We start from the raw sequence: 24,852 nt of genomic DNA on the forward strand, positions 1-24,852 counted from the left end.
TCAGGAGGAAATCAAGACAATTGATACAATGAGGATGAGAAACATTGCTACATGAAGAGGTTCAAGTTAAGAACTACATCAATGCAAGAACAAGCTCAGGATATCACAAGGATGAGGATTCCCAAGTTGAGGTGAAATGAAAATGTGACCAAGGGAAGCAAATAGTTTTAGAAGAGTTAATCAAAGCAAGTGACTTGATCACCTAGATGATACAATTCAGGAATATGTCCCATCATCATCACATTGAGCAACTGGATAATGTTGACTATCAAGAGATATTGTCCCATCACAAACACTTTGTGATGATCTACATGATGTAAGTTGAGTTGGCATATAGTTATCATCAAATCAATTAGGAGATGCCATGCTAGCATGTCTAAGTTTGATGTACCTGACTCATCCAATGGAAGAGCAAGTGACACATGGCAGTGCATCGAAGTTTTCCCAACATACCTGACCTCATCATTCATTCGTCAGAATTCAAGGAAGGCACATGTGTCCAAATTATGTAATTATTTCATTGGTAAAGAGAGTTTTTTCTAATAAACCCTAATTAGGGTTTTGTTGTATAAGCTTGGCCATTGATTTCGAAATCAATCCTAGCCCTTCATTGTAACTGGGATCTCTATAAAAGGACTGGCCTTCCCATTTGTAAAGGTTAATGGTTAATAGTTGATAGTTAATAGCCAGATAGCTAGTAGCAGTTGATAGCTAGAATAGAAGAGGAGGAAAGGAGATTGTTGCCAAGGCTTGTTGTAATAAGCATACTTTCTTCATTGAAGTTATGGTGAATTTGGTGTGCTATTTCAATTTGTTGCATGAACTCTACTTCTTGTAGTGTAAATGTTTGTTAGATGAATGGAAGATCTTATTGTTGATGAATGGTGAGCCTATGTGCATACCACTTGGAGTTTCTTGATTGCAAATTGCAGTGTGTTGTTAAAGTGAACTTGATTAAAAGCCTAACTTCAATCACTATATGCTCATTGTTCGTAATGTTGGTGTGCACAGGTGGTATGAAAATCATTCGCTTACCCTTAGGAGATTGTACCATCTTTGTGTAGTTGTTCCCACCTGGCAAAGCAAAGCTTGGTTTGGTGCCAACAACTCAACAATGATTCCTTACATTCTTAGGAGTAGATTAGATTTCCTATCTCTAATCTCTTTTATCTTTATCCTTTTAAGCAATTAGTAAGATATCACATTCTAGAATTCATAAACGTAAGTCCCCTTGTGATTCCAGCAAAATCACATGAATTTCACTAAGCCTATCCATACCATTTAAGTTGCATAGTTCGCATTGTAAACCTTGCAGTCATCTCATTTGATCACGTTGTATAGCATATGAGGTTTCTTTGTTCAAGAGAGGATAGAATACTTAGTATTTTATTTTGTGTTTGAGGTGTCTTGAAAAACACATCAACAAGCAGGTGTTATCTTTAGTGAGATTAACACTTCTTCCATAATGTTGCCACTAGAAAAGGATGGGAGGAAAGATGCGGTTCAAGTACCCCCTAAAATTGAGATTGAACTAGAATTGCATGAAAAGCCTAAGAAGGAGGAAAGTTCTAATAGTTTAGATAGTTCCAAAGAGGAGATGGAACCTCCACCTTAGCTCTAAAAGCAATCCACTTAATAGAGGCAACAACTAGTCACGCATACTCCTCTTGACTAGAGATGTTTTTTATTTAATTACTAATACTAAAGATCCTAGAACCATGAAGCAAGATGTTGCCTTGGTTTTTTGCACCCTCTTTTAAAAACCATCAATTTGCCCATTTATAAGGCTAAGTCAATGTCTAGAAGTTTGGGAAGTCTCTTAATAATGTCATTTTTCCCTAAAATCCTTTAACACTTAGTCATTTTATGCCTCGTTGAACTTTAGCCTTCGTTTCTAAACCACCATCGAGTTCTAATAGGGTTCTCACATCCCATCTGTTGTGACGTATTCACACATCGCCCCATTGCAATGGGGACCTCTATTTTTTGCTTTCTAGGGTCCGTTTAGTTTGCTTGTTTGCCTGGTCTTGACTATTAGTCTGTGCAGTGAAAGTTGCTAGAGAGATCATTAAGATAACAGGCTCTGCTTGAGTTAAGGTGGGTCAATAGGTGGTCCAGGTCAAGGTCTCTTTGAAGGCCTTCCTTAGGTCAAGTTTTGCCCTTGTTGCTAGGTTATGTCTCGTCTAAGTTTGAGGAAGTCAATCAAGCTTTGTGAGTGAATATCATCTTTGAGGGTTTAAGTTTGGTCAAATTGATGAATGATGAAGTCCTAGACATGGATTGATGTGAGGCTGACCTATTTATCCTTTGGGGACGCCTTGGGCAAGCCTAGACTTGGAGAGTTTGATGAAAAGGTCAAGATTTGAACCTAAAATACCAATTTCGCTCCTAACCCTTCCAAAGGGTCCAGAGCGAAATCCTTGGAAAAGACCTAATTTGTCATCAAAAGCATTGAATTGATATCACGTTGAAGGCGAATGGACCTGACTAGGATGAAGGAACGATCTAACAACCAAGTCAAAGGGCAAAGTTAAGAGGAAAATAAGAAAATTTAGCCTAATTCACCATTTTCGCTCCTGACCCTTCGAAAGGGTCCAGAGCGAAATTCTAGGATAGGTCCTGTCCTTCCAGGGGTACTTGGGCGAAATGGTTAAAATGTCCTTGTAATCCAATTTTTTGAGTCAGGAACTCCTCAAGGTGGTTTGTTAGAGGTAAGAGCAATGTGATTGAAGGAGAAGTTTGCATGTTTGAGTGGTATCTAAGGCAAATGAACCAATTTCGCTCTTGACCCTTCCAAAGGGTCCAGAGCGAAATTTCCCAAAGGACCTAAGATTTCACCTAAGTCATTGAATGGTTGGGTAAATTTGCAAGACTATGGAAGGAAATGGATCAAGAATCAAGCCTAAGGCAAAGCCAAGTGGAAGAGAAGGTGAATTGAGCCTAGAAGAGAAATTTCGCTCCTAGCCCTTCCAAAGGGTCCAGAGCAAATTTCTCCATAAGGCATTCTACCTTGCCCAAACCTACGAACTAATCCTTGTCCCATGCATGAGAGCAAAGCACTTGTTTTGATAAGCAAAGGGTGGAGATGAAGTCAATTTGAGCCTAAAACTTGAATTTCGCTCTTGACCCTCCCAAAGGGTCCAGAGCGAAATTCTTGGGAGAGTTTATTTCCTCACTAAAACCATGAAATAAACACCACTTTGAGAGGAAGTTGACTGGATGGTGATAGAAGAAGGTTTGAGAAGTTAGATTCAAGGCAAAGAAAGGAGAAAGGAGGTGTGAAATGAGCTCAAAGACAAATTTCGCTCCTGACCCTTTGTTGTGTGTTGCACACGCTCCCTGTCGCCGACAGGGTCCCCCTTCCTTTTTGGGGGGGGCCTTTCCGTCTTCGCTCTGTTGAGTTCCGCGCAGAGCCTCTTGCGTCCTTTCAAGCGAGCCTGCGATTAGTCCGTGAGATGATGATGTTGAACGAAGGAGCCGGTGATTCCATTTGGTCAGTCGAGCCCTCGAGCACGAATTCCAAGAGATTGTTTAAGCTTGTAAAATTGCCTTAAATAGGCGTGGGATGTTGGAGACTGGCGAAATCCATCAAGTGAAGGATAATGCGTCTGAAGGTCGCATGAGGACCCAAAGACGCCGATTTTCGCATAAGAATAATGGGAGAGATTACATGATGTTTTTTTACAAGTTTGCGGGATTTGTATGAATGGCGATTTTCGCCGGCTGAAAGGTAAAAGAAGGGCAAAATCATTAAAGTGCCTCAAGGTGCCAAAAATCGACAAAACTCACCCAAGTGCTGAAGCTCGCACTCCTTGGCGAAAATGTTAGAAAAGAAGAAAGTTAGCAAAATGACCAAAAGGGCCGAAATTCGGACCTTTAAGCCAAAATGCAAGAAAAGAAGAAAGTTGGCAAAATGACCAAAAGGGCCGAAATTCAGACCTTTAAGCCAAAATGCAAGAAAAGAAGAAAGTTGGCAAAATGACCAAAAGGGCTGAAATTCGGACCTCTAAGTTGAAATGTTAGAAAATGTGAAAGTTTGCAAAGTGCCTAAGAAGTCCGAAGTTGGCGAAAAGGCTAAAAGTGCTGAAGTTCGCACTTACTGGTAAAATACGCGAAAGAGTGGAAATCAACAAAGGCCCCCAAAGGTCCGAACATGGCAAAAAAATCCCAAAGCACCAAAAATCGCGTAAGGAGTAAAAACGCAAAAGAATGGGAAGTTGACAAAGTGTCCCCAATCGCCAAAATTCGGAGCTTTGGGGTAAGTTGAAAGTTTTCTTTTCAGTTTGCAAACTCCTTGGAAGGCCCGAAGTTTGCGATTTAGAGGTAAAATGCAAAGTGTTTAAAAGGTGGAGAATAGCCCCAATCCGCCGAAGTTCAAATGAAGTCCGAAAATCGCCAAAAGGGTAAACCCTGCGCAATGTTTTAAACTTGGCAAAACACCCTAAGGGTCCGAAAATGAGCGATTTGGGTAGACGATGGTAGATAGTTCAAAGTTTAACCTCGCAAAGGCAACTAGAAGTTCGAAGTTTACATATCAAGGAGAAGTCGTGATTTAGGTGTACTTTGCAAATCGTATGAAAGCTCCGTGGATCGCGATTATTGCGAAGTGTTAGGGTTTCGAAGTTTTCAAATTCTCCAGGAATGCCGAAGTTCGGAGGCTATGGCGAAGTTATAAATTTGTAAAACTTGCAAAAGGTTCTAAAACCCCGAATTTTCCAATAGGGCGTGAGTCGCGTTTCTTTTTTAGATTGAAGAGGCATAAAATTCAAAATTGCAGAAACCACCCCTTTCCATCCACAAAAATCTCACCAAGAAGCAGCAACGCAGAAGTGTCGAGGTAGGAGCTTTCACAAATTGCCCAAGTTTGAAGCCATAAAGGGAAAACATGCAACGTAAAATCACGCTTAAATAAACTGCCAAAATCACCAAGGTGATGAAATCGCTAAGTCTGTATAAAATTGCAAATTCTTTTCAAACCATAGGCGCGAAAGTTTGGATTAAAAGTTAACCGCTAAAATTCAAAATTGCAGAAACCTCCCATTCCAATTTGCAAATCGTGCAATTTCTCGCCATTCATTTTCACCAGGTAAGTATGCTTTACCTCTCTCGATCCTCTGAAATATTTACAAATTGGATGGATGTCTGTGCAAAAAATTGATTAAAATGCTTAAGTCTTCAAAATCGCATCTTTTTTACGTTTGTAAGGCGTCATGCAAAGCAATTGTAATCAGAACTTACTCCAAAGAATCAGTTCGAAAATGCATTTTCAAAACTTAGGAAAATTTCTCAAGCTTTGTCCATTTTGAAATTAATGCCTAAATATAAATTCGCAATCGAAAAGCTTCATAACTATTCATGTTTAAATCAATCAAGCTTTTAGCTAACAATATCATGCTGTTCTTTCAATTCAACTTTGAATTAATCCTGGTATGCTGGCATGTCCTGTGTCTAACCCGCTTAACTTCTTTTTTATCGCCTCGTAATCTGTCTCCGGCTGTGCAGGATAAATGCCTAAATCAGCGGTAGAATCATCAAAGACGCCTGCTACAGCTGAGACATCACGAGCATCCAAATCAAATATCCCTCACCGAGTCGAAAGGATGAAGTACCAATATCAAAGAGGGGGATTGAGGGAGTCAAAATGTCAGAGTGTCTGGGAAAATGTCAATGATACTGAACTAGACCATATCGATATCCAAGATTTCAGGAGCCGAGTCTTCTCCCCTAATGCCTACGGCAGACCTAGGCAGATGATGGAAAGTGGCATTGCCCAAGCGGCAAGATTTCCCCCAGCAGTGCAAAACTATGAGTTAGTAGTAGAGGTTGCTTGGCATTACCAACCAAATTCTAGATTGGTGCTCCTCGAGGACATGGTCCTCGCTAATTTCACTCCTGAAGCCATTGGCGACGCATTCGACATTCCCTTCCCAAACAATCCCACAGCCACGACTATAGATGAAGCGCAGGGGGCGTATGATATGAATCCTGCCAGATGCAGAACACTGATCAATGAAGAGTGGTACAAGGAGAGAAGACCTCCAAGCGTCAGAATTGGGGAAAAGACCCCAAGAAGTGACTTTCACAATGAGCATGGGTACATGGTCACATTGCTCAGCAGGGTTATGGGACTTCCCAAATCCAACTACTTTGAAGAGTGGATGTTTTATTTCACAGAGCAAGTCTTCACTGGGAAGTCCAAGTTTGACTGGGCCCAAATCATAAGCGACAACATCCACACTCAGCTAATTGAACTCGAGACAAAGAAGTACTTCACTATGACCTCCTATTTGTTCTATATGTTCGCCAGGAACCAGCCACTGCCAGGTTTAATAATGAAAGGTGAAATTGGGAATGGACCGGATCAAGTAAAGGTATACGATTGTTACCCACAGCTTCACCATCAGGATATAGCTCAGAGAGAAAAGAACAGCCCAGCTTATGTAGTTGGCTAGTATGAGCGCGTCAATGACGCCTTCACAATGTGCTTGGTCAGGCTTATGCAGGGAGGATTACACATAAGGCTCTCGAAGCAAGCTACTATTCTAGTACAAAGATACGAAGCCTGGTTCATCCAGTTCCCAAGGTTCTCCTATATCCGGATAGTTGGCTTTGATGGTGCCCCTCTCCAGCTTCCACGGTACCCAACCAACAAGATAGTTCTTATGGAGGTCACAAGACAATCACGTCCAGTCGGCAGCTTACTCAGAGACAGCAAGCAGGCTGGATTCGCATTCCCCATGATTATAGGCAACCAAGATGTCCATCTAAAGACCCCCACCCAGGCAGAGGAATCCTTTGCAGAGCTGGCCTCCTATGGCCTACAGGAGCATTTTCCAAGGAAATGCTTCGATCACGACAATCTGGCAAAGAGAGCCTATGGCAGGTGGTACAGAGCAAAGGAATCAGTTGAAGATTATTGGAAAAATTGCTCTGATGACTATGAGGTCCAGAGGCATGAATATTCAAGGCTAAGTGTGCAGCAAATGCGACTCTATGAATATCATTGGGTCCCAAATCAACTCACAGATTCGGGAAATTGTCTGCAGGTCCGGGAATTTGAGGCAGTAAGACATCTTTTGCCGGGCGTTGATTGGTCGCAGGACCCAATCACTGATTTTGAGGCAATCATGGCAGCCCCAAGAAGATATACAGACCAATGGTTGCATCAGCAGATTGAGCGACTAATTCATGGAGTCCAGTTCACTTACCACTTAATGGGTAGCCTTGATTCTCAGTCTTCCGAAGATGAGGGAACTTCCAGTGCACCTAGGGAAGAAATTGAAAAGCCCGAGAAAAGGAATAAGGCTAAAGTCACCAGAGGAACTCGAACATCCAAGAGAACAAGAAGAGAAGAGATTCCCATTAGGAGACCAGAGGTCACTTCATCATCAAAGGACCCCAGTTCATCTGACGATGTAGTAGAACTAGATTATATACCTGCTCCGCCTTCCTAGAGCGATATTGATGCATTTGGAGTTGATGACCCTCCCGCACCCGACATGCTAGATGTCGAGCTAAGAGTCATTGAATCAGCCAAACCGGGTAACCAAATTGAGGAAGGAGCAATTCCATCCATTCAACGGATCGAAGTACATGAACCTACCCAACTGAGTCGCCATGAACTACTGCTCCATAACGCTACCAAAGATGACTCTATCGTTGAAGGAGAGCAAAGGATAGAGGAGACCCACGAGCTCGAAAAGACTGAAGGGCTACCATCACACGAAGGCACCAGACAATTGTTCAGTGAAGTGGGAGAAAACTCTGCTGCAAGCAAAGAGCTTGACACCTCCTCCACTCCTATAACTGAGCAGCTGCAAATTTGTGATGAGATGGCTGAAAACATCAAAGAACAGAGTGAAAATTTAACCATAGCATCAGCCCAGACTGTACCTCAAGAATGGTTGATTGCCCGAGCCCAGCGCAAGGCCGCCACAAAGCCACCCATTGACTTGGAAGACATCTTCTCACGTATCGATCAAGCTAAAGCCAAGGGGAAGAAAAAGCCCAAGGCATATTCTAGGATGACCAAGGATGAGCAGAGGAACCGTACTCTTCACATCGCCACCCCGCCTGTAGACAAGCCAGCAGATCAAATCACACTGGCAAATTATAGCATCACAACCGTCCCCATCGGACGAGCCACTAAGGAACAGGAAAAGCAAGAATTCAAGGATTCAGTACAGAACATACTCAGGCAACTTGAAGAAATAACAACTGAAAAGAACATGTATTTTGAGCTCGTGCTGAACAGGCCGAAGGATACATCGATCAACTCCTGAGACCATTACATAATGCTTTTGAATCCCACATTCCCCTGACGGCCTTGGCACAGAAGACAACAACAGAATTTGAAGGAGTACCGGATACTGCAAGGGCCGTCAGAGAATGGATACAAGGCATCAAAGGGAGGGGAGAACGAATCCTCGAAGAAGTAAAAGAGATGGCTCACCATCGAGAGACCACCCTGGTCCAGCTATTAGAGGTAAAGAGGGAATCTCTTAGAATGCATGAAGTGGCTGCCACTACTCTTCCCCTCATGAGAGCTCTCTTCTGGACCCATGCACAGATTCCTACATTGTCCGCCATCCTAGATCCTTATAACATCAGCACTCTTAAGGAATGGTACTAGACTATCCCCATGAAAAATGACACAAGAGAAATCATTGATAAAGAAAACGATGCATGCGAGGCAATTCTGAAAGGCATGCAAGAACTCGGCAAGACGATCCTCCGATCAATGGTCCCAGGATGGCAAAATGACCTGTCAGATGACGTAATACAGCTAGACTGGGAAGAAAGACATGGGACGGATAGGATCACCTATTCCACTAAGGACCTGAGTTTTCTTGGTCAATTCCATTCGGACATGTTATGCATTGAGCATAATCGTTCCAGCTGGAAAGATGGTTTGAAGCACGTGGACCAGTACCTTGAGGGCATGCAGTATAAAATCCGCCATCCTCCTATGCCCATTCAGTTTGCTATTCCAATTATGCATCAGGTTCCAGGAGTATGTTCGTAAAGAACGTATGGCAGGTCGGGACCTTTGGCAAGAATATTTGCATGGTGAGGATGAATTTCTGGAAAAGGGGTGTGAAGTTGAAAAAGAAAAAGTGCTCTCCTAAAGTATTTTTTTTCCTTTCTAATGTTGAAAAGTGCACTTTTTGGCCAAAGGATAATGTTTGACTTCCAAGTCAACTAAATGTAAAACTTTGTGTATGCACCTTTTTGGATTATTTTGGATAAGTTCTAATTACCTTTCAGGGTAGTTATTACTCCCTTTGGAGTAGTTGCTGATATTTGCCTCCCATTTATGGGTATGGGCAACCATGTTTTATGGATGAATCCGGGCCTCTTGTTTAGATTAGATCTTGGCCATTCATCGATTTTTGAAGCCTATTTAAGGGACCGGTTTTCCCTCATTTTCTAAGAAGTTCTTGGATTGTTGCTGAAGCTCTGGCGAAATTTATAGGATTTAATGCAAAGTTAAGACTGTTTCAAGTTTCCTTGTGAGTGCATGGTCTCCTTCATTAATCTAGAATTTTTTGTTATGTTTCTTTCCTTTACATAACATTTTCTAAGTAAACATCTAATAGAATCCTTGTTGTTCATACCATTAGGGAATGGCTGATTGTCTTTCCTTTTGCATGGTTAATCTGAACTTTTGATATGCTTAGTTCGGTTATTGAATGCTCACTGAATGAATGTCAAAGTTCTGATGTTGTATTTAATAGCATGAAAATTCAATTTTCCCTTGAAGATCGCACTAGATTGATGCAAGTATTGTGCTTAAATGGCTGGTAATACTTAATCTAGTTATTTGGAGGTGTCTGTCTATTTACCAAATCTGCTATCTTAGTTAAATAATTCATATTTTTTGTCTCTCTCTCTCTCTCTATCCCTCTTTTTTCCTTTCTTTTACCAAGAGAATCCGCAGTCCTGCTCAGAACGGTATCAACCCAACTTAAACCATTCAATAAGCAAGACTATTAAAGTCCTAGGGAACTCATCCAGCAATTATTCATATCATCGTAAGTCCCTTTGTGTTTCCAGCAAAAACACATCAAACCACTGGGTAATCCGCAGTCAAGACCTGACAAACGAAACCTTGAGGTTGTCCCCTTTGATCAAACGTAGGAAATAGCATTAGCGATTTCCTTATCTCAAGAGAGGATAGGATACTCAGTGAGTACATTCTATTCTGTGTTGGCCGTATGGAGTTTGCAGCAATGCGATTTCAGACACGTCAACACCCTTCCAAAGGGTCCAGAGCGAAATTTCCCATAAGCACTATTTTCTTCCTTGATTAAACCAAAATCTTAGTTCCTTGGACATGGTTGAGAGTGGAGTGATATATTCTTCCCTTAAGAAGTGATTGAAAGTGAAGGAAATGAAAGATTTTGACCTAAAGCATGAATTTCGCTCCTGACCCTTCCAAAGGGTCCAGAGCGAAATTCCCAAAACCTCCTTTTTCTCCCTTTTTTGTGTCAGGCCTAACATTGATCATGGTTGATTGAGCTTAAAGGTACCCCTAGGCATCCATTTGACAAAGTTGTGATCTCAAATTATGAAGAGTTTGTCCGAAAATGTGAATTTCGCTCCTAACCCTTCCAAAGGGTCCAAAGCAAAATTCCTTTTAGGTCCTGTCCTTAGCTAAGGTCTAGAGCAAAATCCTCCTTTCAAGTCTTCTTGAGGGTCAAATAAGTGTTGTCTTCATAATATAGAGATCGAGAGGTGAGAATCAAGGTAAAGCGAAGTAAGAAGGAGGAATTCAACCTAAGGCATGAAAAATCGCTCCTAGCCCTTCCAAAGGATCCAGAGCGAATTTCTTCATGAAGCACTATACCTTGCTCCAACCTACAAGATAACTCATTCTCAAGCAATTTTGAAGACCAAAGACTTGTTTTTAATGATTAAAAGATGAAGAATGGAGCTTAGTGATGAAAAAACAAGCAAAGAATGAATTTCGCTCCTGACCCTTCCAAAGGGTCCAAAGTGAAATTCTTTAAAACATCTAATTTGCTCATATTTGAGATCTAGATTTGGTTTCCTAAGGCACTGGTGGAAAGAAGATTATTATATACTTGTCTTGAGAAGCAAATTGCGGCAAGTAAGGGATGAAATTGAGTCTTAATCATGAATTTTGCTCCTGACCCTTCCAAAGGGTCTAGAGCGAAATCCTTTGAAATCCCTATTTTCACCTTGTTTGAGCTAGGCAAAGGGCTAGTTCTGAGATGATGATGGCAAGAGGATTGAAGGGTTAAGTTCAAGATTGTGAAATGATGAAAATGTGAGGTAAATTGAACAAAATGGCAAAAATCGCTCCTGACCCTTCCAAAGGGTACAGAGCGAATTTTCATAGGATCCTCCTCGTTTCAAATTTGGACCAATTTTGTGCCTTGGAGCCTTAGTTAGAATGTTATCATGCCTTGGAAGCAATTGAAGATTGAGGAAATGGAAGATTTGAGTCTAAAAAGCAAAAATCGCTCTTGACCCTTCCAAAGGGTCCAGAGCGAAATTCCTATAGGGCCTGTCCTTAGAGAGGATCTTGAGCGAATTTCATTCTAATGCTTTCTTGTTGATGATTTAGGGTAAGAAATGCCATGTTGGGATAAATATATTATGTATACTTAATCATCTTTTGGTTTGTTTTGCATATGGAGGATCAGGCCAGGACAAGGGCGACCTCTTCAAGTTTCATCATTATCGAGGACTCAAGGTGCTTCTAAAGCGTTGGAAGACTTCAAGTGTCTGAGGACTTGCAAGCTATCCTCAGGACCTCATTCTACCACATGAAGAAACCACAGGATGACAAAGAAGAAGAATCTTACAAGCACTTCAAGGCGAAGTATGCTACTAGAGGAGGAGTGACTTGACCGTGAGGAGGCCTCATCAAACACATGGGAGTCAAGGAGGTACATCATTCATCGCATCAAAGACAGAGGAGGATCAACCAAGGCACAAGCGCAAGATAAGGTGGCATCCTAGTCACTATTCCTCCAGTCAAATAGCTCCACCTCAACATGTCCAAATTCAATGTACCTGACTCACCAATGATGGCACAAACTTCGAGGCACCTGCCCCTGACATCTATTGGTCCACACTCATGGAATGTAATTTTTTTATTGGCTAAAGGAGTTTGTTGTAACAAACCCTAATTAGGGTTTTCATCTTGTAATCTTAGCCATTGATTGTAAATCAATCTAAGCCATTGAGATGTAAAGAGCTCTCTATATAAAGCTTTGGCTCTTCATTTGTAAAGGTTACTAGTTGGAGATCAGTTAATAACTAAGAATTAGTAGCTAGAATAGTAAATAGAATAGCAATTAGAGTAGATTAGGAAGAGAAAGCAAGAAATTGTTGCCTTGATTGTAAATGAACTCCATTTTCATTGAAGTTATGGTGAAGGGTGTTGTTTCTTTGCAATATGCATGGTCTCTTGTTGAATCTTCATTTAGAAGATGGTTGATTAGATTGAATGAAGGAAGTTATTGAGTGCACTCGCGTGGAATCCACCTAGTTCAAACCACTAGCCTCTTGTTGACTGTAAGTGCGCCCTGTGTGGTCAATTGGCATAGAATGAGCTTAATCTCGAGTCGTTACGCGTCTATTGGTCATGCATTAGCTTGAATGGTGATCAGTGTTTGACAATGATGATTTGAATATATTTGAAGCATCCCTTAGAAGATCGCACTAAGTTGGAGTCGGATTGTTCAACCTAATGGTGAGACCCAGCCCAGTAGGACTCCACCTAGTCGTTCATCCATCTTCTTGCATTCTAGGTCTTAGAGTAGACTTTCTGAGCCCTGTACCTTTTGATGTTTCTTTATCTTCCAGAGAGTAAATAGGATTCAAGTTCTAGCAGATTAAACGCTCAGGTAGTAGAATGTAAGTCCCCTTGTGATTCCAGCATAATCACATCATACCACAAGAGCTTATCCACGCGTAGAGACCCTACATATAAGAACCTTGGTGTTATTTCAATTGATCCTTAGGCAAGTCCTCAACATTCGGAAAACTTTGTTCAAGAGAGGATAAGATACCTTGGTATTTTATTCTGTGTTCGCATGTGCATGAAAAACACATCAATAGAATTGGCGCTAGAGGGAGGGCTGATCATTGTCAAGCCGCGAACAGTGGAACTTTTTAAGTCATATTTAGAGGACTTATCCAGAGCTTTTTACCCTCCTCCCGCTCTCAACAGGATTGAAGCAGAAGAAAGAGAGCGAATGCAAACTCTTGAATAGGTGAATCCAAGGAAGATCAACGGAAGAGTCACCCTCAACGCTCGACAGAATTTAACAGAAGGAAGGCATGATTATGGATACATGAATGAAGCAATTAATGTTGGAAGTCACCCTTTGGTAGACTTGCGAAGAAAGTAAGCACTTTGCGAAGCTGGAACCAGTTGATCTTTCAAGTCGAATCTGAGATATTCAAGATCTCTCTTATTCCAAAAAATTAAAAAAAAAGTGAAAAACAGAAAATCAAAAAAAAAGATTTCTCAATGGAGCAACAACAGTTTCATGGCGAGCAACAAGTTGATTTTCCTAATCTTTGGTGGAGATTGAGTACACAGCTTTATACACGCCAATTGTCCGAGTTTGCAAGGCTAGGGTAGTGTCGAATCCATGAGTCAGATGAACATGATGAAATGCATTGCTTGAAATACTTAACAAGGATGGAATCGACAGCGCAGGGAAAAATCTTCTTTTGGGATGTTCCTAGGCCAGAAGTAGAAGAAGGCAATTTCAGTGTTCCAGAAAACAAAGATCCTCTTTCAAGCTTCTTATGGATGATCGAGAGTCAGCTTATTTTGAATGATGAAATGCGTTTAGAAGGCATATTGCTACCATTATGGTGTAGAATTCACAATGCACCTCACTCCGAGTTTACTTGCTCAGTATGTGAAATGGCCATCAACCAAGTCAACTTTCAGTTTGGAATGTCGGCTTTGTCCGAGGAAGAGTGTAGTGTGAACAGATCTTGGGGTACACATCTCGCAACTGAATTCAGGAGAACCTATAAACAAGACATTGCTCCAGCACCTTATTGTGAGAAGAGCTAGTTGCAAGTTGAGGATGCAAGCTCCCTTAATGATCAATGTGAAGCAGTGAATGATAGCTCTCTACACCTTGTACCAAAAGAAGAAAACGATTCAACAACCCTTCAAGAAGATGACTCATTCCTCGCAGAGTTTTCGTTCATGCTACAAAAGGAGATCATTGAGAGTGAATTGCAAGAAATTTCAGATAGCACCCTTAAAGAGGAAAATCAAATTGCTGAAGAATTACAAATCATCGTAAGCGAGCCCAAGTATGAAGAACAATTTGAGGGGATGCTCAAAGACGTTATCACTCTCATACTATTTGAGGGAGCGTTGAAGGATCTTATAGAAGTACGAATGGAATCACTGCGAAAAAAATTTCAAGATAACCAAGTTATTGTGAGTGATGCGATCCATCATCAACTCCGACCTCCCGAGACATCACTTCAGGATGGGACATTACCTAACATTGTATTTGATCAATTAGAGGAAATCTTTGAAGCTCAATCTATCAAGGAATCATTAATTTTCGAGGATATGCTTACAAAATTTCATGAGGGTGCATGGTTTATGCAAGATGTCACTATGAAAGAAAAGAATGTTGAGCTATTCGAAGGGGCGCTAAGCTTATTCAAAGAAGAGCTTGCAAGTAAGGATCAACATGTTGTGAATGCTCGTGGAATGGTACATCATCAATGGCGACCTCCTGAAGCAGCTGAGGACCTCGTTTCCAACAACGCACTTTCATTCGAGCAAGAATTTCCATCTGAGCCTGAAATATCCGAGGTTGTCTCTTTCCTTAATCCTAGCCTTGAAAGTTATTATGATTTTGATTATGGGGGTTTTGGGAAAACAACTTGCATTTGGATTGATCATGGTCCTAACGAATTGCCTCAGTTGATCATTTTAAGAGAAAACTTGCTTGAGTACGAGAGATGCATGGTGAGAGCTTGCTTTTCTGTATTTAAGCATGAATTTGCTCAGCTGAGAACCATCACTTTTACCACGCTCTTGTTGCACAACCTGAGAAATCATGTAAATTCATGTACATATGTTGTTTCTTTGAGTTGCATCAAGTCTGGGAGTCTTGTATATAGTTCTAGAGTAGATTTTCTTTTCGTGCCTTTAAGTTAGGGGTCTTTTGAGCCTTATTCTTAATTTGCCTTGAGTCATTTGATTCATGATTCTTTAGTGGATCAGGTAATTTAGTTCGTTGGCTTTTGGTTTGCTTTAGTTTAGTTTGCTTTGAGTCAATCTGTCGGTCAGTTTGCTGTCTGTCGGTTGGTTTAGTTTAGGTGTCCTGAGTAGGAGCCTCCATCTTGTGAGAAAGACGTCTCTGTTGTTTCTCACCCACTGGCAACATCTTGGATCTTATGTTAGACTCATTTCTTAGATATCTATTCATGAGGTGCTTTGAATCTGAGGTTGTTCCTCTCCAGCTTTATCATCTGATCAGGACTTGTACTTGACTTGGAAGGGAATCACTTTCTATGTCTTGATGCCGACATCTTTTGATTACTATATCTTTACACATTAATAAAACTCTGAGTCATTATGGTTTTTAGGCGAAGCTCTGATTCCAGCATAGTCACATGATACCACAAGAGCTTATCCACACGTAGAGACCCTACATATAAGAACCTTGGAGTTATTTCGATTGATCCTTAGGCAAATCTTCAGCATTCGAAAAACTTTGTTCAAGAGAGGATAAGATAACTTGGTATTTTATTCTGTGTTCGCATGTGCATGAAAAACACATCAACACCGTTTTAACTCCAACAAAGTCATATCTTTAAGTCATCGTTCTTTTAAAATAAAAAGTTTAAAATCTTATTGGTTTTTAAAGTTAGTTTTGAATCCAACGTCGGGGTCTGACAAGGTTTTAACAACCCGTCTTGGACCTAACGAGTTCTTTGTCCTCCCGAATGTTAGTGTCTTTAGAAGAGTCTTTTGTTTCTCCTCAGTGTCGATCTTAAGAAAAGTTTCAAAATCTTTTCAAAAGCCGCTAAGGATTTCACAACTCGGTTGCTCCCACACATGTTCTTTATCAAAGACAATTACAAAATATGCAAGTCTTCCTCAAAAAGCAACGCAATCAAGTGGTTTTGAAATCAATGTTAGAAGTCAACAAGGTTTCTACAACCTTGTTGTGCTCCGACATAAAACTATAAACTCAAAGATATTCTGGCAAAGGAAATGAGGAAAAAGAAAGTAAAGAGAAAGAAGAAAGGAAAAAAGTGCTGAAAACTGAAAGTTCAATGAGTTGTAACAATTCCTCGAAAGCCAACAAAGTTTCCACAACCTTGTCGGCAACCAACATGTGACTCAACTTTCAAAAGATCCTAAGAGCCCGTCGAAAGCAAAGAAGGAAAAGAGAAAAGAAGAATGAACAAACAAAGCAGAGAAAAATAAAGGTTCTAAAACCTTTGATGGACACCAACAAGGTTTTGAGAACCTGGTCAAAGCCTGACATCCATTTCCAAAAGGCACATTTCAAAATTGGCACTGAGCTACCCCACAATAACAGTTGTCGGAGCTAAGGTAAGTGGAGTAGATGCGAGAGTATAAGAAAACAAAAGCGCTTGAATTTTTCATTTCAAAAGCAATTACAAGCAAAAACCAATGGTTTGGAGGGCACTAAGGGCAAAAATTGAAGTAGGGGATTTTTTAGCAAACTAGAACAGAGTTTCTTCATTGTGCCATCTCAAAGACATGCAATGTTGTAAGTGCTCATTTCCAATCCCCAAGTAGCTAGTCCTATCACCCGTATGGAGCATTTTTTCAAAATTCTCAAACCAAAACATTTGCCAATATTTTTCTAGGATTGAAAGGTAGTAATTTTGAAGCTAAGGAAAGTCAAAATGAAGTACAAATATTTAGGCTATGAACATTTGTTGTGATTGGATAGTACATTGCCCAAAATTGGGGATACATGGTTAGGGCATATTAACCTAGCAGAGTTTTGAAAGTGGGTAAATAGTCCAAACAAACATCCCATTACTCAAAGGTTAGTAGAAAGTGACATCCTTGAAGCTGTTGCATTCCCAATAGCTGTACAATGTACTGATATGGTGTTAGAATGCATCAACCATTATAATCCAAACAGCAAGGAGATAAGGACAAACAATGACAAGCTACTGATCACTTTAGATAGAGCCACAATTAGTGTATGTTTTAGGTTACTTGAGAGTGCAAAGCATGTAGTCTTTGACTTCACAACTTCATAGGGACATTTTAGTGAAAAGAAAGGGCACTACAAAAATGTGATTGCCAGAGAATTGTTTATAGTGCCAATGAAAGGCAAATCTCAACTGCCTAAAAACCTACACAAATCTCATTTCAAGGGCGAGATTGCAGACATTATAATTTCATTGCATAAGCTAAAGGGCAACATGAACGCCCATGATTTTGAAGAATGGATGTACTTCTTTGTGCAAATCATTTGTAAAGAGCATCAATACCTGGATTGGGATAGTATGATTAGTGACAGACTTCATTACATGATTTCCAATTTTGCCCTAAATGAATTTTTCTATGTGCCCTACCTTTTCTATGCATTAGCCTGCCTAACCTCATTACCATGGCCTACCCTCAAACATGTTGAGGAGTTTGATGACCATATTCAGATTTTCAATTATTATCCTGATCTACAGCTGGCGAAAAAATACTTTAAGTTTAAGAGAGTGAATTATGTGTTTTCCATGAGGTTAGTCAAGGAACTTCAAGGGGATTTGGGCCAAAGGATTTCTCCCGAGACCATTCAACTAATAAATCACTATGGGAGTCACTTTATAGTTTATACAATTCCAAAGATTCACTTACTCAAAATAGGGGGTTTTGATGGGTCACATAAATTGCCCAAGTATGCTGAAGACAAATTCATTCTGATTGAGATTTGTAGACAAGTCCCAAAGGTAAACAAGAGATGTGTTGAGAGGAAGAATGTAGGAATCCAAAAAACCTATTGGACTAGGGCATTACTTATGTAAATTTCAGTCACATACCCTTAACATTGAAGGGGATCTAGTCAAGTATACAATCTCTACCTATGATCATTACAGGTTTCTTTTCGACAATAAAGATTTTGTGAAGAATAATTTGCACTTGGCCCTACATTTGAGTATATACCACACATGGAGTTTTATTGGGCAGATTGCCTAGATGATTATGAGATAAGGAAGAGAAGCTAGATGAAAATGAGCTTGAGGCAAATCGTAGCATTCAAGTTGGTTTGGGACATAGATGGTGTGGAAAATAATGAGTCAGACTTGATTGATCCCATCTATATTTCACATATCCAAATGCAACCTACAGTCCCAATAGATTGGAGCCTTCAAGAGCACAAAGACCTTCAGTCAAGAACTGCAGTGGTTCTAAAAAGAACACAAGTTGGTTTGCTAAGAAGAAGGCAAATGCCTCCAAGGTATATACCAATTGTGGACAGAAGACAGGATGACAAATCAATACAAGTTCAATGGGAACTTTTTCTTTTTCCATAATGCCTACCCCTACAAAACAAACTACTGCCCCAGGAGGAAGTGAAGGTGGAGATGAACCACCTGAGAAGAAGAAAATTATTGAAAAGACCTATGTAGATGGCCCACCAAAGGACACTGGGGTGGATGAACAAACTAAGCAGACTAGGAAAGAGAAAGAAAGGGAATCTGAGAAAGGGAAGGAGAAGACAAATGAACAAGAACAAGAAATTGAAGATATGGAAATTGACTCCATTCCTTTGCAAGATTTGGAGAAGACTCCTCAAAAAGATAAAACTCCTCCCTCTTTCCCTTTCAACATGCAAAATGTAACAAAAACTCCACCATTGAAGAGGGCTCTCCAATTTTCACCTGATTCTTTCTCACAAGTTCTAGGTTTTACTTCTTCTCCATCTTGGTTGGAGAACACACTAAGAAGAGGAAAATGGTACTAGTCAACCTACCAAAGGATAACATAGTAGGACAACTTCTTCAAAGGTCCCCTAAACCCAAAAAGTTGAAGACCACCTCTAGGCTTGTAGAAGATGAAAATTCAAAGAATTTGGGTGTCCAAAATGACCCAAGTCAGGCTACTACAGTTGACTACAATATGACTAAAGTGGACCTTGGACCTCCAAGTAGAGATGGAGATGTCTATAACTTTCAAGTGACTGCTAAGAAAAGAACAACAAGGATGAATTGAAGGAAGCAATAGAACTACTTGCTAGTTTGAAATCATTGGTTGACCTCCTCCACGCAACCTGTTAGCTCATCTAAGTCATCCTTTGATCCAAATTCAGAAACAAATGGTAAGCTAAGTCCAAAAGGATAGCCACTCCGGAAGAACTACGCAAGAATGGATTAAAGACTTAAAAGCTAAAGGGCCTTCTTTCATTGAGAAGTTGAGGAAAGTTTATGACAATCTTATTGTAGCATGAAATGGTGTCAATATAGAGATAGCCAATGCAAAACAGGAAGAAACCACATGGCTGCAAACAGAGCAAGAACTGAAAAAATTATTGATATAGGTATGAATAAAGCTGCAACAAAAAATATTGTCCCTGATGCCAATGATACCAAATGCATAATGTGGAAATAGAGTTTCAAATGGGAAGATACCTTCCTCAAACAGAATATCAAAGAACAAAACAAGTTGCTTAGGGAATGCCACAAAATATAGGTGGATATCATACAAGAATTCAAAGATGTTGTCAGTCAAATTAAAAAGAATGATAGTGTCGAAGACACCACTGTAGATGAAATGAAATTGAATTCCAAAACACAATTGATGCATTCTTAGGAGAAAAAGATTTCAACAAGAACTTGAAGAAGCTGAAAAGGATAAATTCTACATTATCTTGTATTGAAGGACACCCAGCGAATTTTTCTGCTAGAGTTGATGTTGTTCATGCAAACAAGGCTTTGTGGAGATTCAGAACCCAAAACATCCTCATTCCCCAACATAAAGCAATTCCTGTGGTGACACAGCTCTCAAGGATTACAAAACTCGGTTGGCAGCACAATGACAAAATCAAGTAGACGGAGCCAACATGGACTAACAGCAACAGCCACCTAAGTCATATTTTGTTAATTTTTATAAATTTTTATAAATTTTTAATATTTTGTAATGTTATAATGCATTTAAAACTTTATTTAAATGATTCTTTTTAAAAGAATTAATTTCAACAACTATTAGACTGTTGCAATTGAAGATACTATAAATATATAATTAAAGGGCTATTGAAGGGTCTGTAATTTTGATCCCCATTGCATTGTAGTGCAAGAGAGACATAATCAGATATAGGATCAATAAAATTTTGTTGTTTTCCAAAGAAATAATTTGTCTATGTGCTTTGAAATTGGATGTTTGCTTTAATGTTTGTTTAAAAGTATGTGAGCTTAATCAACTTTTGAATATCATTTTCCTTTGTGAATGCTCATGTTCATATAAGTAACATCTATCTTCATTAGAGATTCAGTAAATTTAAAATCTGAAACTGTTCATTCATTCATTGGAATTTCAATCTTTGTGTTGGATGCTAGTGGTGTTTATTTCCAAAATCCTACAGCTTGTGTGTTTATAGTTGATATTTTGAAATCATTCTAATTGTCTCAAATCCTTTCATCACATGTGTAACATGGCTATGTGCAAGTGTTAGTCTACCTTTACTACTTTTTGGTTAAAAGTATACCCCTCTTTTAAATATTAAAAAAATCAAATATTTGATCATACTAAGGGAATTGTACCTTTTAAAATTTAAAGGGAAACTAACCAATAGTTTACCCAACTGTTTGTTGCATGTTTGTGTTCAATTTTGGGTGTATAAGAGTCTAAATAATAAATTTGTAAAGGAGACAAAAATGTTAACCAACACAAGATATAAATTCATTACAAAAGAGTGGCACATGGGACTTGGCAACTTTGCAAGATTAGAATTTTAGGTTAAAAAGGCTTACCAAAGACCAAGCTGGACACAATCAACTCAAAGAGATGGACCTACAAAGCTAGGGTTCAAAATGGAGATGGGTACTTTGCGATAAGTAGGAGGTTGAGCAAGGTGAAAAAAATATTATTGTCAAAGACATATCATTATGCTTATAACTTCAAAAAGAATAACGAATACCATGTTTACTAGCCCCAAAAAATCTAATTAAACTTCTCAATATAGAGACCTTGCTACTAAAAGTAAAACCTTAAATTCTTCCAAAATTGGATGATAATGATTTTTTCCCAATATCTCTAAAACACATGTCCACTAAAAGTAATATACAATATACAAGGAAAGAACAATTCGCAAAAATTTACCAAAAATGTGTTTACAATTGTCCATATTTCTTGCCTTGCACTACTACAAAATTTTGGCAAGATTGTGCTTTACTGCCACTTATATTGAAACTACTATATTGGAAAGCAAATCCCTAGAAGGAAGTAAAAGTCCAATCAAGTGCCACACAAAATTCAAAACAACAGCAGAAATTTCACCCAAGAATGAACATTCGTCCATAATAGCAATAACAATGGCATTCATGATTAACTATCCATCCAAAATATTAGAATTAACCCAATCCATGATATTGGCAATAATGGAAACTCAAAGTATAGAATAATATATATATATGCATACATACATACATACATGTGTGTGTGTGTATGTATGTATGTATGCAGACATGCATACATACATACATACATACATGCAAAGGTGCAATGCCATGCAAAATTAGTCTCACTTCAAGGGGCTAATGTCTAAAAAGGAAAAATATAAATAAGTGTTGAGATGATTCCATGACTAATGCCCAATAATGTGTAATGTCCTCTTCACAGGCATGATCAACTGGCATTGACCCTTAGCCCATTTTAGTTCTTGTAGGACTGTTGGGATGTGGTAAAGGAATAATTAATTAATTATATAAGTTGTCTAATGTCACTAATTTTATGGGAAACTTATATTTAATTAATTAATTTATTAAATTGGACAGGCCCAAATTCAAAGTTAAATTAAAAAGAAATATTGAAGTCACTTTGAGAGGGAAATGAAATATAATATTTCAAACATTGAAAGGGGGTATCAAAAGGAGCATTTGAAAAAAGAATTTAGTCTTGGTATTTTATTTTCAAACTCCAACTTCAGAGATTGCCACCCTAGGACAAAAACGCTACAACAAAGATCAGTTTCAAGGATGAAAACCCTCCCAGACAATTTGTGAGTGGATTCATCCAGGATTCATAGCTGTACTGAATGTTTGAAGACTTGTGAAGGATTCTTGAACATCTCATTCCAAGATTGTGTTGAGATGTGAGAAATTCATTTAATACATTTGCAAAGCAAATAATAAACAATTCTAGTGGAAGAATATGTTAGCATTCAGCTGGCCAACCCATTTCACGCTCATATTATTCCAGCCACCCATTTCAGAGTTATATTGTTAATCCTGCAAGCTGGCCATACCAAGAACATAATCTGGCTATGCATTTTGGTACTCAAGGTGTGTAGAGTTTATTAGAGGTTGAAGGCAGTTTATATTTTATTTTGATTGGTCTTGCAGGCCGTACAAGGAGAGTTAGGGACGTGAGGTTGTAGGAAGGGAGTTTCAAGGATTGATGCATTTAAGGGAGGGTTTAATACCCTAAGTTCCCAGCCATTGCATATAGCTACAAGTTTCTTTGTTCTTGGAGTGGAGCATGTCATTATGAGGAGGAAGGGGGATGTGCTGCAGTGGCAAGGGTTTACTCTGTAGAAAGTTCATATTTGAATAATATTCAGATTTACGAGGGTCCAGTGGACTATGATATTAGTCCCAGCTATCAACAGAGAGTCCAGAATTGCCTGAACTGCATTTTCAACCTATGTTAGGAGTCCCATAATCAATAGATAACTCAAAGCAATTCATTTAGCAATTTCCAAGCTATGTTTGAGCTCTGAATGTGGAGATTTAGAGTATACATTCTATATTTCAACTTTCAATATTATCAGGAAATAGACTGTATATCAGACCAGCCAATTAAAGATAATATAATTGATTCCAGTCCTATTCTATATCATCTGCATACATACTTTTAGGATTTTATGACTGATTACATCTATTTGGAAGTAAACATAGTTTATTTAGAATTTTAGATTTCATGCATTGTCATTGCATCAGCGTTTTGTCAAACATTTGTCAAAATACAAAAATAAAAATTAGCTCTACACTTCACCTATTCAACTATCCAACTTCTATTTATAGCCAATGTTAGGTTCGGCTATCCCCAAAGTCCTAACACGGCAGACTAAATTGAAACTATATGCTATTGAATAATCAGAAATTATTTGTACCACATGTTGGCTACTCTAAAACTCCGGATTACATAAGATGACAAGATAGTAACCAGGGGTTTGACGTGGCCCAAATAAAAGTTATCCTTACACAGTTTCACAAGTTTGACTGCAAAGAATGGAGAATGCATGATAGGCTCAATATGTAAGAGTTGCTTCAAGTGATGGTAACAAGGGATGTGACATGGCCTATATAGAAAGTAACTCTTATATAGTTCCGCATGTTTGAGTGCTAAAAAGAAAGAGTATATGATAGGCTCAATATGTGAGTTGTTTCTCATGTTCATTTGGCCATTATTCACAATTATGGATCCTGATAATAACCTATCATTATATTGACCATGACACCTTTGAGGATAAGTTCATTCCCAATGAAATCTTAATGAATTAATGTTAAAAACCTTTAAAAAATTAATCTGGAAAGTGAACAAATAGTATGCGTAACAAGTGGGTTGTAAATAGAATGCCCATCATTCACAATGATAAGATCATTAGAACTATTCATTAGTCCAAACAAGAAAATAAATATACCTCAATGCGAATGCCAAAGGATCGGTCCTCATAATATCCAGGCTCATTACTCACAATCATACCTCCCAGCAAACCAGTCATGTTTTCATAGCGATAACTAATACCTTGAGGTCCTTCATGTACATTCAGTGAAGCTCCTACTCCATGACCTGTTCCTGCACATGGTAAAGGCATTGAATAAGCCCATGTGATCTTTTTGCTGGCTAAGAACATATTAAATTTTGAATGAATGAAAAGTAGTCTGCCTTAATCAGGTGCGTATAAATATGAAGCAGTGTATTACATTTCAATTATAAAGGGTTGAATAAGAATTTACCATGGCGGTAGTCCAATCCTATCTTCCAAAGTGAAGAACGTGCCAATACATCAAGCACAAAGCCAGGAGTGTTCTCAGGAAATATTGCTTGATCAAGAGCTATATGGCCCTGATTTTCACACCTAAAATCAATAATTAATATTTGGCATACGGAAACACAATAAAATGGTCATCAGAACGTAATATACCTGAGACCATTACATTTATTCTTGTTCTTAAAAATCAAACTATTTAAATACACTATGGTGTGCTCTTTTAATCTCGTAGATAATAAGTTTTATCTAATCAAGCAAAATCAATATTATAGCCACTATAAAAGGAAAACTCAAATTGTTACTAGAAGCTTAAAAGAAGGGAATCTTTGATGTCAAAGAAAATCCTCTTTACACTTATAGTTGCATCTCGTTAGTTCTAAAACTTCATAGGAGGATGGACTTACAGGAGCCATATGCAAAATATATAATATATGAAAGAGCCTATAGGAAGCACTGATTTGATTGAACTAAAACATTAATAACATCTATTTCACTGTGGGAGATATTGAACACCTAACTAGTTGAAAACTCAGTCTTTTCAACATACTATAAGGATGAACCACAGCTCTGACCTGAAGATTGGGACATTTGGGGATGGGAAGATAGAATTGAAACAGTCATTTCCCAT

At 38.9% G+C, this 24,852-nt stretch overlaps 1 protein-coding gene across 2 annotated transcripts in view; it reads right to left on the bottom strand.

The window, feature by feature from the left end:
- LOC131077364 (aminopeptidase P2) overlaps positions 1 to 24,852 on the bottom strand; it is a 345,185-nt gene that overhangs the window by 67,294 nt on the left and 253,039 nt on the right. For both annotated transcript variants that reach the window (XR_009113578.2, XM_058014849.2), the window contains exons 9-10: positions 24,190 to 24,298; positions 23,874 to 24,028 (exon numbers count right to left, since the gene is read on the bottom strand). Coding sequence is in view for 1 of the 2 variants with exons in the window: in XM_058014849.2 (XP_057870832.2) it covers positions 23,874 to 24,028; positions 24,190 to 24,298 (264 nt within the window). In the remaining variant the exon portion in view is untranslated. The remainder of the gene's footprint in view (positions 1 to 23,873; positions 24,029 to 24,189; positions 24,299 to 24,852) is intronic.

This window comes from Cryptomeria japonica, chromosome 4 (assembly GCF_030272615.1).
Source record: "Cryptomeria japonica chromosome 4, Sugi_1.0, whole genome shotgun sequence".
Classification (NCBI taxonomy): Eukaryota; Viridiplantae; Streptophyta; class Pinopsida; order Cupressales; family Cupressaceae; genus Cryptomeria; species Cryptomeria japonica.